This window comes from Fringilla coelebs (genome assembly GCF_963513975.1).
Source record: "Fringilla coelebs genome assembly, contig: SCAFFOLD_32, whole genome shotgun sequence".
Taxonomy (NCBI): Eukaryota; Metazoa; Chordata; class Aves; order Passeriformes; family Fringillidae; genus Fringilla; species Fringilla coelebs.
In genome coordinates this window covers 2,091,598-2,109,933 of record NW_028167319.1, presented here as the reverse complement: position 1 = coordinate 2,109,933, position 18,336 = coordinate 2,091,598, and the positions used below count along the sequence as shown (strand labels likewise).

At 50.3% G+C, this 18,336-nt stretch overlaps 1 protein-coding gene across 1 annotated transcript; it reads right to left on the bottom strand.

The window, feature by feature from the left end:
• Nucleotides 1-8,712: 8,712 nt before the first annotated feature.
• LOC311166033 (uncharacterized protein) lies at nucleotides 8,713-16,695 on the bottom strand. Its single transcript, XM_084227520.1, has 2 exons — nucleotides 16,634-16,695; nucleotides 8,713-11,191 (listed from the first exon to the last, which is right to left on the bottom strand). Exon 2 carries the CDS (start codon nucleotides 11,162-11,164, stop codon nucleotides 10,085-10,087), a length of 1,080 nt encoding a protein of 359 aa, XP_084083646.1. The 5' UTR covers nucleotides 11,165-11,191; nucleotides 16,634-16,695; the 3' UTR covers nucleotides 8,713-10,084.
• Between the last annotated feature and the right edge of the window lie 1,641 nt (nucleotides 16,696-18,336).

The window sequence follows — 18,336 nt, the reverse complement described above, 5'->3', positions numbered from 1 at the left end:
GTCTGCCAACCAGGATCCTGTCCGTGACACCAATTTAATGTCACAAACCGTCCTTATTGACGGATTTAGTGATGATTCATTTCCAAAGGATTTCTCAGCACAAAATACCAACACGGCAAAGGGGGTTTGCAGTGACAATCAAAACAGTGTACTTTATTGAATGATTACAGCAAAATGCGTGTGAGGGAAAAGAGGGAAAGCAGGGAAAGCATATGGAAAAGTAGGGCGGTAAAGAGCAAAGAGGAGGCTATAGCTACTGCCCGTGGAAGTGACGGGGTCCTTCGGGGTCCAGCCGAGGTTCTGCCAGTCGAGGAGTTGTTCCAAGCGTGGGGAAGATCTTCGAATTGGACTGGCTAACCTGGGGGTTTTATCCTATGGAGGATTGTGAAAGGGGGGGGGGGGGAAATAATGCAATAGTTTCCTTCTTGGTCCAATAGTCCAAATAATCACTACCCACAAGCAAACATCACAGTCTGTTCTGTTCCCCCCGCCAGTTCCTCCCAGGTTTCGGTCTCAGTCCTTGGGAAGAAAAGGAGTTTCCTTTATGTGAGGGTTTCATGTCTCAGTCTTTGGAGAAGAGGCTTCTCCCATCTCAGTCAGTCAGTCACAGTGGATGCAGAACAGATGAAGGGTCTTCTGTGGGGACCACCTAAAGGTTATTCCAGAGAAGAGTCCATCCAGGCCGAGAGGAAGGGAAATTCCAAGGCTTGTTGTTGCAAAACGGGTCAAGGTGCTCCTTTGCACAATTACTTGGCAGGCTGGGAGTTACGTCTCGGCCTTGTAAGCTCGGCAGACTTTCATCAAACCCGGATATCAAACAGGATCTTTTGGTGATCTCAGTTTCTGTCCTTTTTCATGATGAAAATCATGATACAAATGAGAGAAATTTCAGACACACTATCACACCTACCTCCGCTGCAAGCGGTGGCGCGGAGGGAGCAGGGGGAGAGAAATCCCCCGCAGCAGCAGAGACTGCCTGAGCAACCTTTTGCTCAGCCTGATGTTGTTTTACTGCATTAGCAACTATCTGCTATGTTTTAAACAACTATTTTACAGTTTTACAATCATCTAGCACTGCCTCCCATAATTTATCTCCAAATCTACGCTACTCTAACTCTTCAAAGACTTGGTTAGGATCTATCAAACACCCTTTTGCAACTCTCTATGCAAGCAATCTCGGAAGTTCTTTGCTAGGTCTGTACCCTGTAATCCCCGCTTTTATAAAAAGCATTTTAAAGGGTTATAAGCCGCTTGTCTATTACCTTGTAATCTAATCATCAGCGCTGTTGCAGCCTTTGCAAGACTTCGGCGGCTTTCAGTGGCCGAGCTCTCCTGTGAGGTCACTCGGGGCAACGGAGCTCCCGCTCTTTTTGCCTCCCATGCTGCTCCAGGACTGACACGGACACTGCACCGGACCGCGGCTCGCAGCTTCACCTTCTGTAAGGTCCCTGTGCAGGGCACCATTTGTCACGGTGAGGGAAGTCTTGGACTCTTAATGTGAGAATCAGCAAGCTCCAAATTTATTGATAAGCACTAGATTTTATACACAACAAGTAATAAGCTCATGCATATTCTGTAAGCTAAGCAATCTATTGGTTATACTACAATATCAGCTCTTCCTCATTCTTGAGAACTTATATTGCAGTTTCTCACGTCTCTTTCTCATTACTGTTATCGTACCACAGCTATACTCAAGGACACAATGTTGTTGCAGGTGCAGAAACTCAGATTAGCTGGGTTTGGTACTTTCCCAGTCCTTGGTCAGCTAACAAGACAATGTCTATGTGACCTCTACCCTGTAACCATTCCTCCACAGGCTACTTTAGCCTATACTGGCCAGAAGAGCCGTCACTGGAAACCTTCACAGAATTCCCAATAAAGCCATCTCTGTGGAACACCAGGACTTTTCCTCTCCTCTCTCAGTGTCTGCTTGCCTGGGAAGCCATGGACAGCCAAAGTGCCTTTAGGAAGCCAAGAGCTGAAACCATAAAAGAGCTGAGATCACTTAAGAGCTGATATCACTGGAGCTTGCTAAGGGCTGCCTGCGGCTGAGTGCGGCTTGGGCATTCGGAGAGTTCAGTCTTCAAGGACTGAGCTGCCTGGCCAGAGCTCGCCTGCCTGTCTGGGGCACACAAACCCTGCAGGAAGCCAGCTCTCGGGCATTAGTGCTGGATCCAGGCATTCTGCTTCTTAATCCTGATTGGGGTGAAGGTGGTGAGAAGCACCTGGAATGGTCCCTCCCACTGTGGTTCCAAACTCTTTTCTGTCAGACACTTCACACACACATAATCCCCAGGCTGTATGTTATGTACTGGTCCATCTAGCTCCCTGCTCTGAGTTCCAGCCACTTGTTTCCCAATTTCTCTGAGCTGTTTGCTTAAAGCCACCATGGACGTGGCCAGTGTAACCTCCCCAGTGTGGGTGGACATTTCCTTTTGTGTTCCATAAAGCATTTCCAAGGGACTTAGACTTTCTTCAGCCCGAGGTTTAGTTCAAATTCACAACAGTGCCAGTGGAAGAGCTTGGGGCCAGGGCAGATTAACTTCCTGTCCCAATCTTACAATTTGCTGCTTAATCAAATGATTCATTTTCGCCTCTTGGCCCCTCAGTTGGGTTGGTATGGAGTGTGAAGTTCCCAGTCTATGCCCAGGGGGCTCCTAATCTGTTGCACTATTCTGGAAATGAAATGTGATCCTCTATCCAAGGATACTGTGGCTGGAATTCTGAAATGTGGTATTATTTCTTGTAATAATACCCTGGTCACCTCTTGAGCCTTGACAGTTCTGGTGGGGAATGCTTCTGGCCATCCTGAAAACGTATCTGTCAATACTAATAAATACCAGTACCTCCCTTTCCTTGGGAGTTCTGAAAAGTCAATTTGCCACTGCTGTCCAGGCCCATGGCCCCTCCCAATCTGAACAAGTTTTGGTCTGGGGGTATTTTTGGGGTTAGTCTGGAGGCAAAGATCACACTGTCAGCTCACTTGAGTAATAGTGGCATATAAATTCCTGGCAACGATTCTCTCAATCAAGATGTTCAGGGCTTCTACTCCCCAGTGTGCTTTCAGGTGCTTGTCCCTTACTAGTGACCACAACAAATGGGAAGGGATTACCAGCTTCCCTCCAATGGTAGCCCACCCTTCTTGGTTGTATGTCCCTTTTTGATCTTTGATTAGTTTTCCATCTTTCTTATTGTACTCTGGCTTACCTTCAAGGGAAATTTGTCCACCTGGAATTAGAGCTCCATCAATAGTTACCTCACCTTTCACTGCTTCCTTTGCCTCTCTATCCGCCAGCTCATTTCCTTCCTCCAATTCTGAGCTCACTCTCTGCTGTGCCTTAATATGCATAATTGCTACCTTTTCAGGCAGCTGAACTGCTTCCAGCAGCCAGATTATCTCTTGTGCATGTTTGATGTTCTCACCTTGTGAGGCCAGCAGTCCCCTCTCTCCAGATGGTTCCATGTGCATGCACAACTGGTCTCTGCACCATCCAAAGGAGTGTCCTCCAAGTCTGGGCATCTGGAGTAAGCAGCTTCAATGGTCTCCAGACAATCCTGGTGTACTGTTTCCTTGATCCCACGGAGAAAGAAGCTGGGTTCACAAGGTTAGTGACTACAGAGTCCTTTGCCCAGCATTGACCTCACACCCCAGGGTAGATTACCTTCTGTTTCACTGCCTGTGCCTTTTGGCTGGTTTTTTTTTTTTTTGATACTCTCTATTCTTGGAGCCCTGGGAAATTCAAAAGGCTTACTGTCCAGGCCACACATGCTTCCCTCCTCTGAGTGTCTATCAGGAGATCATCCACGTTCTGCAATAGCCATCCTCCTTCTGGGGCAGCTTCCCAGGACTCCAGATCTTTTCTAAGTGGTTCTCCAAACAGAGCAGGGGAATTTTGAAGCCTTGAAGGACTTGAGGCAACACAATCTACGTGAGCTGGGTTTTGTGCCTGCTTTTAGGGTTTTCTCATTTGAATGCAAAAATTTTCTGGTTGGCTTCATGGATAGGGAGGCAAAAGAAAGCATCTTTCAGATCTAAACCAGTAAACTAGGTTAGCTCAGGTGCCAATCATGTTAGTAGGGTGTATGGGTTTGCCACAAGCTGTACTGCCTGACCCTAGCTGGCTGTTGTCCTTAACTTGCACAGAAGGTCCATTCTCTGCCCTCCCTGGTATGTTAGAGGCCCATACCCCAGGAAACACTGGATCCATTATTTTCTTGTTAATTTCATCCTTATTTTCCATTTCAGCTGCGCTAGTTGTAAAAATTCAGCTTAGTATGTCTACATATTGCTGATCCTTTACCTCCAAAATAATCTCCCCATCTCTAAATGTGATCTTTGCTTCCAGATGCTCCAACAAGTCCCTACCCAACAGGGCCTTTGGAGAGTTGGGCATATATAAAAACGTATGACTATTTTGACGGTTTGTAAAGTATGCTTTTCAGATTGGCCAGTTGCCCCCTTAACATAACATAATCATCTGTTGTAGGCATCGAGGCTTTATTTAACACTGAGTATGTTTCCCCTGTGTCTACTAAAAACTTCATTTTCTTAGCTCCCATTTTTCTACCCCATCCCACTTCTTTGCCCTAATTCAAAATCTTGGGGTATAAAATAGGCTAAGCACACTCAGCTTTAATTATTTCTGTTGGGTTTCTTAAATTACTTGAAACTCTCTTTTCTAATAATTAAAACACCCTGTTACTTCTTTGCTTCTTGCAACTGGCTGCTACTCAATTCCTTAGAGCTCTCTGAGGACCCTTCATTTCCTTAGAGTAGCACAAATGATAGAGTGCCTGTCTTGGTCTCCTGCACCTAAACTCTGTTTTACAAAATCTCATTCTTTTCCAGTTCTCTTCCTGCACAATCTAATTCAAGCATTGTTTCTACTGACACTCGCTTTGCTGCCTTGCAAAAGGCTGTGCCTGTTACAGCAAAACTCTGGTATGCCCACAAACACAGACTCCCCCCCACCCCATCTCAAATTCATGAGTCAGGGCTTAAGTTGCTGTGGGAGGGGAGTTCCTGAAATTCCTTTAATTTGTTTTACCACAGTTAAACATAAATCATCCTACTGCAGTTTTTCTGTGTAAAATGGTACACTTGTTGCAAACAAAATCCTAAAATCTCCACAAATACAAGCCTACAATACTGAGAATCAAATGACCACAATGCAGGGGAAGAACAACACAAACTCACTGGGAAAGGGGTATCTCTTCAAGTGCCCACTTTTCTCAACACAACCCAACATACAACACTTCAGCATCTCCCCACATCAGCTTATCAGCTTCTTCTGGTCCTCACACACTCTGGACACAATCAAAATAACAGCACACAGTAAAATTCCAGGGATCAATCCAAGCTATTGAGGCAGAGGAATCCCCTGAGCTTGTCTGGACACGGTTAAAATGTGCACAATCTACACAAATCCCACATCACCACCTTTAAACACAATAATGAATAAATGTCCTCACCCACGTTCCTCCACTTGTTCCACCACTCTGCGGGTGTTCCCTGTCCCCACAGCCTGTCCCAGCCGGTGCTCCGGGCCTCACCTGGCTGCTTCAGACACGGGTAGAACTCCCCCCGCACGCTGTGGGTGCACTCACTCACTCGCTCTCTCTCATACACCACACACTCACACAATTACAAACACACTAACATCAATCACACCGTGCATTAACCATACAATGTCCGCACACCACGAGCACACAAAGTTGGGGTTCCCTCGGCTCACCCCAGAGTCGCCAGCGGCTGCTCTATCCAACAATGAACCCATTCCCAGCCGCGCCTCACCCGGGAACCTCTGCCGCCGCCCGTGCTCGGGGTCGATGGCTGCCTGCAAGCACAGGGACCAGGCTGTGCACTCAGACATCTCTGAGTCACTTATCAGCAGCCCTATCTCCCCGGGCCCTTTGATACACAGACCGTGTATCCATACTCCAGCAGGTCCTTGTCTGTCTCTGCGGGAGGCAAGCCGAGACGGAGCTGAGCTCCTCCAGGGAAATCCCGGGGTGCGCCTGGGAGTCTGTCCTCCCTTCCGCCCCTGCGAGGACAGACAATCACCTGGCTGGCTTGCCAAAATGATTAGTGGAAAGAAAAGAGAAACTCCACCACTTTGAAAAAAGTTGAAATGCTGGTATGTTTATTACAGCACTGGACGCATTGGAAATCCTTGTTCTCCCTAAAGGACATGTGCACCCCTGAGAACTCCGCCTTGCTTATACAAATGCATACAGTCTCATTCACATTCATTTCACTGATTTCACATTACAAGTTGCAATTAGTTTTTATCAGTCCTTGCCCTTTGCACAGAGAGCTCTCTGGTCAGCCTCAGCCTTTGCCCCCAACAAAGGGTCCTCCACTAATCTTGGGAGTTTGAATTCCTTCTCTTGGTCGAGGTGATTCTGTGAGCACAAGATTTTTTCTTCGTTTTTTTTCTCTACTGTGAGAACAGGGAGTCTTAAGCACAGATAAACAAGTTGCAGGCTCAGAACAGCACTTTTCACCTAAATCCAAAATGCATTTCTATCCTGTTAAATTTCTACTTTGTCCAACCCATCCAGGGAATGATGTGATCTGACAACATGATTTCAAAGGCTGAACAGATGCTTTATTCTACACTATATTATACTACATTACACTATTGCTATACTACATCTATACTAAATTACATACTAAAGAAAAACCTCTTACCTTTTACTGACCATCATGACATGGCTTTGACCTAATTGATTACTTGATTAATCAGTCCAAACAACCATCACCAGTGTCACTCTCCCTAAACGATCTCCATAACACATTCCACATGTGACAAACAACAGGAGCAGCAAGTGAGATAAGAACTGTTTTCTTCCTCTCTGAGCTTTCTCAGCCTTTCCACAGCTTCCCAGGAAAAATCCTGAGAGAGAGAATTTCTTCTATTCAAAGAAATGTGAGTACCACAGGGATTTGTTCTCTCTGGTCTCGGTCTGCAGCTCAGTGCCTGGGGTAAGGAAAGAAAAGGAGAGGAAGGAATGAGGAAGGAAGAAGGACAGAAAGGGAAGGAGATCCCACCAATTCATTCCTGGGAGCACGGTGTCAGCAGTGGGGTTGTCCTGCAGCCAGGGGCGATGCTGGGCTGAGACATGGAGCAGAGGAGAGGGGGAAAAGGGCAGTGGCTTCCTCCTCATCTGCCTCAGTGTCCCATGCCACCTTCCTTTTCCTTGCAGCCTCCTCCAGCTCCATCCAGACAAAGTTTAGGATGGACAAATCCTGGCTTGGGGGAAAAACAATGGGTGACCACCTTGATCCTGCTTCCCAGATCCAGCTGGAGAAGTAACCACCCTGTTCAAGGTTGGATGGGCCCAGACCCTGCTCATCTCCAGCCTCCCCCACCCCTCCAGGCTTCCAAGATCCCTCAGCTCCGGGATTGGTCTTTGTTGCTCTCCCCACTCCGATGCCAATCAGAGCCCCAAACACCAATGTCCCCCCCAACTGGTACCACCTCCCCAGTTGGTACAGACAGTTTGCCACAGGAACCCTCCACAAATCTCCAAAGGGGCATCTGTGTCTCACCTTTGGAGCCCTGCAAGATCCAAACATCCCCTTCCCTGCAAAAAAACCCTCCCAGAGATCCTCTGAAGGATTTGGGGTGAGCTTCCCCTCCCCACTCACCTGTGAGATCTGGGGGGGTCAATGCTGCCAGGGCCAGAGGAGCTGCGGACTCAGCGGGCGGGCAGGAAAACTGCTTAGTTCTGCTGGGGCTCCTCCTCTTCCTTTTCCAGATCCTCCTCTCTCTGGTCCTCCTCCTGCTCGTCCTCCCTGCCCACGCCAGATCCTCTTTTCCCACCCTCCTCTCCCCACAGTCTCAGCACCACCAGCTTCTGGGTGGAGGGAACCCGCCATGAGCCCCCCAGGGATGGGCAGGGGGCTTGGGGACCCACCCAGAGCGGATCAATTCCCCCCAGAGCCCCAGGGAATCACTCCAGGGCTCAACTGATGGGGACACAAAGAGATCCCAATGGAACTGCTCTTTCTCTGTCCCATCCCCACTGTTCCCTCACCCATCATTCCCCCAACACAAAGACCTCTCCCAACACACATTGGGTGTCCTATCCCTCTCTCTTTGAATTCTCTTTCACCCTGTTCTTCTGCACCCAGCCCATTGTCCCTCCAGCCCCACCCTTCATCCCTGAGCTTGGTTTTGGGGGTTACAGGCCCCTCCTGCTCAGTCTGGGGGGTCACATCCCCCCTTTCCCTCATTTCATGCAGCTCTTCGCTGCTTTTTCCTGGGAGCAATCCCTGAGTTTTGGGACTTTTGGGGTGTAGTTTAAGAGTGTGACAGCTCTCTCTGGCTTTCCCCTCCCTGTTGTGGCCTCTCAGCTGCCCCTGACACCCTGGGGGTGCTGGGATTTCCCTCCTGGGGACAAGGACGTTCATCCCTTTCCAGGAGCCCAGTGTCTGGCTGGGGCTCCAGGTCAGGGGGTCCTTGAGCAGCTGCCCCAGAACCTCCCTCAGGGTCTCCCAGCGCAGCCGCAGCCGCTCGGCCTGGGGTCCCCAAAGGCCTCAGCAAGCCCCAAGTGCCTCCCAGGAACCCTCAACGCCCTCAAACCCAGCATCCCCCACATCTTCCCCCCATGACACTGGCCATGGCCACGTCCCCACTTGTCACTGCCCATGTCCCACCATGTCCTCACCCATGGCTGTCTCCCCACCACGTTTCCATCCCTGTTATTGTCCCACACATCTCCATCCATGCCTGTGTCCCCGATGTCCCCATCCCTGTTCATATCCATGTGTCCCCTTGTCAGCCTCCATGTGTCCTACCATGACCACAGCCATGTCTTAGTTCAATGTCTATTTTTAACTCAATATTGGATGTTTTAAAGGGATAAAGAGAAATGAAAACAAAGTCAAGGCCAAAAGAAAAGGATTCCCTTGTCCCTACCGCCTGAAAATCCACTGCTTAGGTAGAAGCGAAAAACCATTTTTGGTGGAGTTTCTATCCCACTGTGTCCAAAATCTTGGTCTTTTCCCCAGCTTTTCACCATTTGGCTGTGGAAGACACCCTTGGGCAATAGGAAATCAAAATCATGGAATCCCTGAAGTTGGAAAAGAACTTGTTCTGGTTCAGGGCAAATTTGGGAGAGAACCTCCAAAGGGGTTCCTCTGAAAAGCAGATTCAATCAGCCCTTCCCCCAATTGGTTCAGGAAAAAAAAAAAAACCTCCTTAGAGAAAAATGGAAAAAACTTTTATTACACAATAAAACCTAATCAATATTAAACTATAGAACCTCTTGCCGCTCTAAAAGAGAGACAAACTCCCAAAGTCCCTCCGTGGGCTGTAGCTCAGCTCACTCAGTCTCTTATCAGCCCCTCCGGCGCTGGAAATGCCGCGGCCCAGGCCCGGCCCGGTGGGCCACAGGTGTGAGCTGCCGGTGCTCTGGCCAGAGCAGGTTCAAACAGGTCCAAAGAAAAGGGGAAAACACCCCAGTCCAAGGAACTTCTTTGCCTCAGCTAGCTAAAACTAACTAAAAGCCAAGGAGAGCTCTGTCCCACTGTCGGTCCACCCTCAGACAACACATTGCAAGAGCAGGAATGTGGAGGAATGAGTGCAGTGTCTGAAAACAAACTGTGCACTGCTTCTCTCCCCCTTCACTCTCAGGACAAGTCTTAGAGGTGCAAAACTTATTATTCACCATAAACGTAATAGACTGGGGATACAAGCATCATAAAGTCAACCCAGAATATACCTGCAAGATGATCCAGTACTCCTTGATGTCACCAGAAGATAGGATTGAATGCAAAAGATTTTATGGGGTTGAAAGTTGACACATCTGCTCTCCCCAAGGAATTCCCATTGTTGGTCTGCATCCCAGTGGATGTTCCTGCTGCTGGGTTTATCTAGCTGTCCACAGGGAACCAGGAAGGTGTGAAGCCTCCAAGCCAGGTGTCTTCCCATCACAGACCACCAGGACCACGGATCACCAGGGCTGTGCCTAACGGGGTCACTGGGGATCATCTAACCTGGATCCTCTCATGGGGGATGGAGCTGGAGCAGCACACAAAGCTCTTCCTGCACTCAGGGCACTCACAGGGCTTCCCTTAGTGGCACCTCCGTTGGTGTCGGGTCAAGTGAGAGCTCGTGGAGAAGCTCTTCCCACACTCCCCACACTCGTAGGGCCTCTCCCCGGTGTGGATGCGCCGGTGCCTGGTGAGGGTGGAGTTGTGTTTGAAGCCTTTCCCGCAGTCGGGGCAGCGGAAGGGCCTCTCCTCTGTGTGAATCCGCTCATGTACGAGGAGATCGGAGCTCCTTTGAAACCTCTTCCCACACTCAGGACACTCGTATGGCCTCTCCCCGGTGTGGGTGCGCTGGTGTATTCTCAAGTCCGAGTGCCACCCAAAGCTCTTCCCACATTCCAAGCAGGTGTGGGGCCGTTCCCCTGTGTGGATCACCTGGTGCCGAATCAGGGCTGAGCTTCCTCTGAAGCTCTTCCCACATTCCCCACACTTGTAGGGCTTTTCCCCAGAGTGGATCTTCTGATGCTCTGTCAGCTGGCACTTCATGCTGAAGCTCTTCCCACACTCCCCACACTCATAGGGCTTTTCCCCAGTGTGGATCCTCTCGTGTTTCTTCAGCCCTGAGCTGTATCTGAAGCTCTTCCCACATTCCCTACACTCATAGGGCTGTTCCCCTGTGTGGATCCTCTGGTGTTGCATCAGGTGACCCTTCTTGCTGAAGCTCATCCCACATTCTCCACACTTGTAGGGCTGTTCCCCAGTGTGGATCCTCTGGTGCTGCATCAGGTTGCCCCTATGGCTGAAGCTCTTCCTACACTCCCCACACTCAAAGGGTTTTTCCCCAGTGTGGATCCTCTGGTGTTGAGTCAGGCTGGAGCTCCATCTGAAACGCTTCCCACACTCCTCACACTCATAGGGCTGTTCCCCAGTGTGGATCACCTGGTGCTGGATCAGGTCTAAGCTCCGACTAAAACCCTTCCCACATTCCAAGCACTTGTGTGGCTTCTCCCCACCATGAGGCTTCTCCACCAGCTCTGAGCTCCGGCTGGATCTCTGGTTCCCTTCTTGGCTCAGGGGGGCTCTTTCCTCTTCAGAGCTCCCTGGGCTGGGTTTGCAGCCCCTCCTCATGTGGGATCTCAAAGGATTTTCCTCCTCCTCCTCCATCCAGACACACACTGGGAATGAAAAATCCTGGTTTGGGGAAAAAACAAAAGAAGAGCACCTTGGACTGGGAGTTCCACTATGCCCAAGTTTGTCTCAGAAAGTCACTGGGCATCTTATGTTTGTAAGAACCTCCAAAACACCAAGATTCAGCGAAAAAATCCCCGAAACATCAAGACAGATCAAAAACTCCCCAAACATCAAGCTCCAGTAAAAGCCCCCTCCAAACATAAAGATTCAGCCCCCACAATAAACCATAACACAAACAATTAGCCCAAGAAAGCTCAGAAACACCAAGATTCACCCCCGTGAAAATCGTGGATGCCCCTCCTTGATCACCTGCCGCATGTGAGGGGGGGAATGATCCTGGGGCTGGGGGGGAGGCTGCAGACACAGGGAGGGGTAGAACCTTGTGGTGCTTCCTCTTCCTGTTCCTCCTCCTGTGTCTCTACTCTTCCTCACACTCCTCTTCCTTCTGCTATTCCTCCTTCTCCTGCACAATCCCACCTTCTCCTCTCATGTCCAGTGTTTGACCCTTTTGTTCCTCAACCCAGCTTTTCCTTCCCTTCTCCTCCTGCCCCCAGGCCCAGCACCCACTGCCGGCTCCCTTTTCCCCCCAAACCCACAGCATCCCACCGCAGGGACAGGGATGGAGCTGGGCCAGGTCGGGCTGGGGCAGCGCTGGGCTCTCGGCCGCTTCCGCCCGCACTCGGTCCCCACTGCAGCCGCTCCCTCCAGGACAGAGCGGGGGGGCCCAGCCTTGGCGCTGCCCCACTCCCACCTCCCCAAATTCCCCTCGCGGGGGGCGCTAAGGCCGAGGGGGGAGCGCAGGTGGGGAACTCTGGGAGCTGCGGGTCTGCCTGGCAACTGCTGAGTCATCAGTGCCGCGCTCTCTGATTGGCTGAGCACTGCCTGAGGGCTGGGGCTGCAGCAAGGGGGGACACCCTGCTCCAGGGGGGATGTCCCACAAACGGGGGACCCCATGAAAGGAAAGAGAAGGAAAGTGTCTTTACAAACAGATGCTGTGAATCTGCTCAGAGATAGGGCCAGGGACGTGTACATAAGGAAGTGACAGGAGAAGCCATCAGTTTCAGAAAATGTTATTAGTTGATGCTGCTCATCATTATTAGTTGTTATTAGTTGATGTTATTATTTGATGCTGCTGTTATTAGACGGCTGCTCAGCCAAGATCCTGCTAAAATCATGAACTTCGACAACAACAACAGACTTAACAGAGACATGAATATTGTTTGCGAAACAAAAGTGGGGAGCATATTAGGAAGGGCGTTTGTATTAGGTGGATTGGGATGTCTGTACCTCTCAAGTACTTGAGCCAATGTGTAAAGGGCAGATACTCAATTATCTCCCTTGCAATTCATGTCTGCAATTCTTTACTCTAGTGCAATTCTCCACCTAGTGCAGGCTGGAGATAAGGGGTGCACATTTAAAGCAGCAGGCTCTGGCCAGAATCCTGTCTCCTGTGAAATCTCTCCCACAGGAAGCTGGGCTGGCACTGACCCTGCCTTGGCACTTTGCTGTTCCCAACACCCACCCAGGACATCGGCTCCTGCCTAAGGAGTGCAAAGCAGCCCCACTGGTGGCCAAGTGGCCCATGCCAAGTGTCCCTGAGGCCACAAACAGCCGCCAGCACAGCTGAACACGGGGGGACCCCTCAGCCTCGGCTCAAGGGCTCTGAAGCCCCGGAGATTTGCACTCCCCGCCGGCAGCAGCAGGAGGGGAGGCCGCCACTGAGCTGCCCTGAAGGCAACGCAGCAGCAGCCAGGGCTCCACAGCGGGCCAAGCCCCTGCGCCTGCCCACAGATCCTCTGCTGAAATCCTCTGCCTGGCCACCCTCCTCGGCATCTCCAGCCCCTGGGGCCAAGCCTTGCTGGCACTGCTGCAGCTTCAGCGCTTTCTGGGCCTGCCCTGCCACAGCTGCTGGGGAACACAAGGGCACAATTCCACTCTGGGGCTCAGTTACACTCACACACTGGGCTGCCTGCGATTGCACGGCTGGAAAATTCACCATGTAATATTCTTTTAAATTGTATTTCTCTACTCAGGCTTGGTTTGTCTTTGCCTTGGGGAAAGGAATTAGGATGGTTTTTTTTTCAAGGGATGTTACACCACTCAAAGGAGAGGAGTTTAACATCTCAACAGACTGGGAACAGTCCAAAAGATACCCACAGAGATAACAACCAGCAACAAAACATCAATGCCCAGCAGCAAACAGCAACCAACAGCTACCCCAGACACTGCCCCCGGCAGAGCTGGAGACACCTGGTCTGGAAAAGGCTGAGAAGGAAATCCAGGAGTGTGCACCTAATCAACATCACAGGCAAAGAAATCCGGGTCCCACAGGACTCCAAATACTAACAACTACACAACTTGGAAACAATGAACATTAAACCAGTGGATTAAGATTGGTTCAGACTGTATCAAATTCAGAAAAAATCCAGTAAAACTCACATGTCTCACGGAATGATTTTCTCTCCACACCCAGGCTATTTGTGATAGAAATTATTTCTTTTCACATCCTGGCCAAAAGAACAGCCTGGCCAGAATAAGGTAAAGCCTTGATTTAATGTTGTTGGAGACTTCTTGTTCTTCCCCCAGGTTTGGTGACAAGATTACACCATTAGCATGTCTTCCCTAATATTCCTACTTTTATATTGTCGGTTTGGTTTGTGAAAGGGCTGTGAGAATCAAGGTTTACTCTTAGGAGAAGTATGAAAAATGTTTACTCCCTTGGGGATTTTTTGTGCATGTGTGTGTGTGCCTGCTAGCAATGGCAAAATTTTCATCTGGGTATTTCGATGTTCACCTTCAGACTGCATTCTGAAAAATTAGAAGAGCTTCAAATGTTACTCTTTAACACATAAAGAGTTAAAAAAATATTGTTAAAAAAAAAAAGGAGAAACAAAAAACAGTGAGGGGAAAGGGTGGGAACCCCTGGGTCACTGGATGGCTGTTCTGGAAGAGAAGCTTCATTCCAGGCAGCCTGGAGAGGAGCTTTAGAAATGCAAATTAACACTGCAGGGCAAAGTGTGGGCAATGTACCTGGGTCTCTTGCCTGGGGCAGGAATTGGGCTCCTTCCCTCTGCCCCTCACCCCAAGCTCTGCCTGCTTGCACTGATGGAATTTGCACAGCTCCAGGCAGAGCCCCTGCTGAGGATATCTGACTCTGCAACAGAAATGGGTTCAGCTGCAAAGGGAAACAGCAAATGGAGAATGTTCTGAAAGGTCACTTTAAAAAGTTGGGGGGAATCATCCCTCTGCCCAATGCAACACCTGCTGTCACTGTCTGTGTTATATAGGGGGTATTAGACCAGTTTATTTTGGGATTTGGTGGGGGTCTTTTGTGGTTTTTGGTTATTTAGGAAAATCAGTTAGGAATCCAAGAATGTTATGTTTAAATTACAGAAAAGCAATCAATTGATGCAGCCCTGGCTCTTGAGGAAGGACTAAAAATGGGGAAAAGCTGAAAGGCCACCAGGACAAATCCTACAACACCATGGACCAGCCCCTGGGAACCCCAGGGAACTAATTTCTGGAGCCAAGGAAACCAATTCTCATTCAATGGCATCATTAGATTACAAGCTCTCCTCCAAATAATAACCAGCCAGACAACTCCAGCTCCTGACCTTCCTGCTGACCAATCCACTGGAATGAGGAACACAACATTTCACCAGGGGATGGGATCAGATCATCTGTTAGCGGGAAAAGGAGGAATTGGTGGAAAATTAAATATCTCAAGCTGCTGTTGGCAAATAGATGACAAAGGAAAAGTGGTGAAGCAGATTAACAAAGGAAATAGGAAAGCAGCTCATGTACTGATCCAGACGTGGAAAGGATGGGAATGGGACACGGTTTTGTGGCTCCCTGGCAGACCATGGGTTAAATGAATGCAGTTTCTCCTCTCATGTGCTGTGAAAAATTCGTATTTTATGATTGGCTTTTTGCAAATATCAAAATGAATATTAGATGTATTGTGTTAGAAAGTAATGCTGTATTAATTCTCTTAAGTAGTGTGTTAAATATAGTTTTAGGTTATAACAAAATGTTAAAATAGAAACTTTGCTATGTAGGGCATAGTTAAAGAAAGGACTTGCAGGGAGCTAGCAGCCAAAGGACACCTAAATCTTTTAGAGAAAAAGAATTTATTGGCCTCTTATCAGATAAAATTAACTTCTTCTTCAGCCTCAAAGGCTCTGTTAGGATTAGGAGGAAGAAGCTGAGGATGACCAGATGGAATCCTTTGTTTGAATGGAATTTATGCATCATGTATGAAGTGTATGAATATGCAACAGGCTGTTGTTTTGAAGGGTTAATCCCTTGTTAACCGGTATCCTTTCTTGGGCTTGTGCTGCCCAGAAAAAGGTACCCGGACATCTGTAACTCTTTGTTTTTATTATCTACTATTGTCTTGATTCAAACTGTCTAAATTATTATTACTCTAATTGTATTACTATTTTTAAAACTATTTTACTACTATTAAACCTTTGAAATTTTAAAAACAAGTGATTGGCGTTTTTCACATGTGCTACAGCAACTCTCATCTTTTTACCATGCTCCACACCTCGAGAGTGCAGCTCATTCAGCAGGTGAGCCAGGGGATGCAGGGGGCAGCCAGGCCTCCTGATCCAGAAACGGCTCCAGAAGGACAGGGAATGGGGGCACTGAGAATAATCCAAAACAAAAAAACACTCAGGAAATGAGATTGACTCAATAGTAATTCATGTTTGTTAAGACAATTGGTGGAAAAACAAGAGGAGGGATTGCAAGGAATAAAACGAATGAGTCTTCACAAAGAGATTGTGTCAATCTGCTTGGAGATAGGGTCAGGGACTTGTACAGTTTTAAAGGAGTTACTAATTGACACGGACTGCTGCTCAGCCAAGGTCCCACGAAATTCCTGAACTTTAAGAAGAACCAAGATTTAATGCAGCTATGAATTTAGGGTGTTAGACTAAAGGGGGGTGCACAGTAAAGGGCACATACAGCAGGCAGACTGGGGAGTCTTGGACCTTCCAAGTACCTCGGCCAGTGGGGTGAGGGGAGGGGGAGAAGCGGCCAGGAAATGAGGATAAAAAGCGAGGCTAAAATTTAGAGATCATCTGGGAAATGCCCCCTGGCCTCTCCCTCTGCTCAGCAATAAAGTTACCTGCACAGGACTCCTCTGGCTCCCCCGGGCACAGAAACCTCCGGCGACGTGAATTTCCCCGCACAGCCCCGGCACGGGGCAGCCCCCTCTGTGCCAGACACAGGAACCGGGCCGAGCTAGCGCTGCTCCGCCAGCGGCTCCTGCCGAGGCAGCGCCGGGAAGGAGACCGCGGGCAGCCGCTCCCGCAGCGCCCTCAGCCCAGGGCCGACTCGGGCCGGACACGGCACAACCGACCCGCCGGAGCCCCCTGCCGCCCCCGAGGCCCGCAGCGAGCCCCGAGCCCCCGCACAACCCAGCGCGGCTCCCACCTGCGCTGCGGCCGCCCCCGAGCTCCGCCGCCGCCTCCCCGCGCTCCGGCCGCTGCCGCCGCTACCGGGCCCGCACACGCGCTCCGCCAATGGCGCCGCTGCACAGCCACGGCCTCCCTCAGCCCGGCCCCGGGGCCCTGCTCGGCCCCGCTCCCACCAATCAGCGCGCCACAACCACGACTGACGGCACCACCGCCCAATCGCAGCCAGGGGCGGGCTCTGCACGCGGCACGGCCCCGCCCCTGCTCTCAGGGCCCCCCGGGCTGCGTGAGGGCAAAGGCGGAGCTGAGGAGCAGCCCTGGGCCGGGCCCGGGCCCGAGGGGGATTGGGCTGCAAACACAAACAAACTTCTCCGCAGCTCCCGCCACGGCATTCCCGGCACTGCCGCTTCGGTGCCTCCCGCTCCGCGGGAAGCCCTGGAGCCTCACTTCTCCTACCCCTAATTAGGAGCACCAGTGCATCGCTTTGATTTCCCCCAAGAAGGGAAAACCAACCAGAACTCCTTCGACTGCGTGAAGGAGTGGAGAGACTTCTGGCAGAAAACGACAAAAATGGTTCTTCCCCAAATTCGGAAGCAGCAAGTAAACAGAAGTGATGCGGGCCCGCCCAGCAGCGCCTCTCTGCCGTCCCAGCTGAAGCCCTCGCCGGCTGCTCCAGGCTCAAGGGCAGACCGGGAGCTCTGGGAAGGGGCCCCGGCTAGGGGCGCAGCCCCCGGGGCAGCGCCACGGCCCCCACGGCAGCTCCAAGGCTCCTCCAGCCGGGATGGAACGTGGCAGCGAGAGCAGGGGAAGGGACGGGGCTGCCGGCACCAGGGGAACACGAGAGACATCGGGGGCGCTTCACAAGCCTTTAATGCAAAAGATAAAATCATAAGAAAGGCAAAAGCAACAGCAACAGTGTCACCATAACATAGGGCCACACGAGGACATGTCCCATTGGAGTGTGGTGATGCTGTCCCAGTGCCAGGCACCCAGCAAAGGCGCTCTCTCACTGCCCTCCACAGCCGGACAGAGGAGGCAAAATTGAACCAGGGGTTCAGGAGTTCAGCTAAGGACCAGGAGAGCTCACTCGTCAAAAATCAACACTGTTTCTCCTTCTTTTCCTGCTCCTGCTACTCCTTTTCCTCTCCCCCTCCCAACAGCATCTGGTTCATGTTCCCTCTCCCATTTCAAGGCACTTCTTGTGTGGATTCCGAGCAGCTCGTCCTTCGGTGAGTGGGAAAGGAACCTTTGGTGTTTGGAATCGTGCAGCAAGTTGTGAGCTCATCATGTGGCAGCTGAGTGCCAGCCTGGGAGGCTGAAGGAAAGTTCCTGTCAGTGTCTTTGCAGCAGCAGCAGCAGCAGCAGCAGCAAAGGGATCCCTGTCAGTTTTCCCCTTTTCTGCTGAAGAGATTTTGAAGAGCTGCAGGTCTGTTTTTGCAGGCAGAGGATTGCTTGCTGGCTTTAGCCATGCTGGAATATCGAATTCCCAGCAATAAGTGGCAATGTCAACTTTAGCCCATTGTTAGCTGGAACAGCTCCAAACCCAATTTCTGCTTAGTGCAGCTGGATGTTCAGCTGAGGATAAATAAGGTAATAACTGAGATAGAACTTCCTGTCCCTCACGCTGCCATCTGTCCACAGGGCACAAAAGCAGCACCAGCGCTTCCTGTGGCTCCCTCTGCTTCCAAAGACGAGGAAGCCAGCAGTGAGCTTCCCACTGTT

What these genes read in the sequence shown, in the direction of transcription:
- LOC311166033 (XM_084227520.1), bottom strand. Translation starts at nt 11,164, where the DNA reads ATGGAGGAGGAGGAGGAAAATCCTTTGAGATCCCACATGAGGAGGGGC.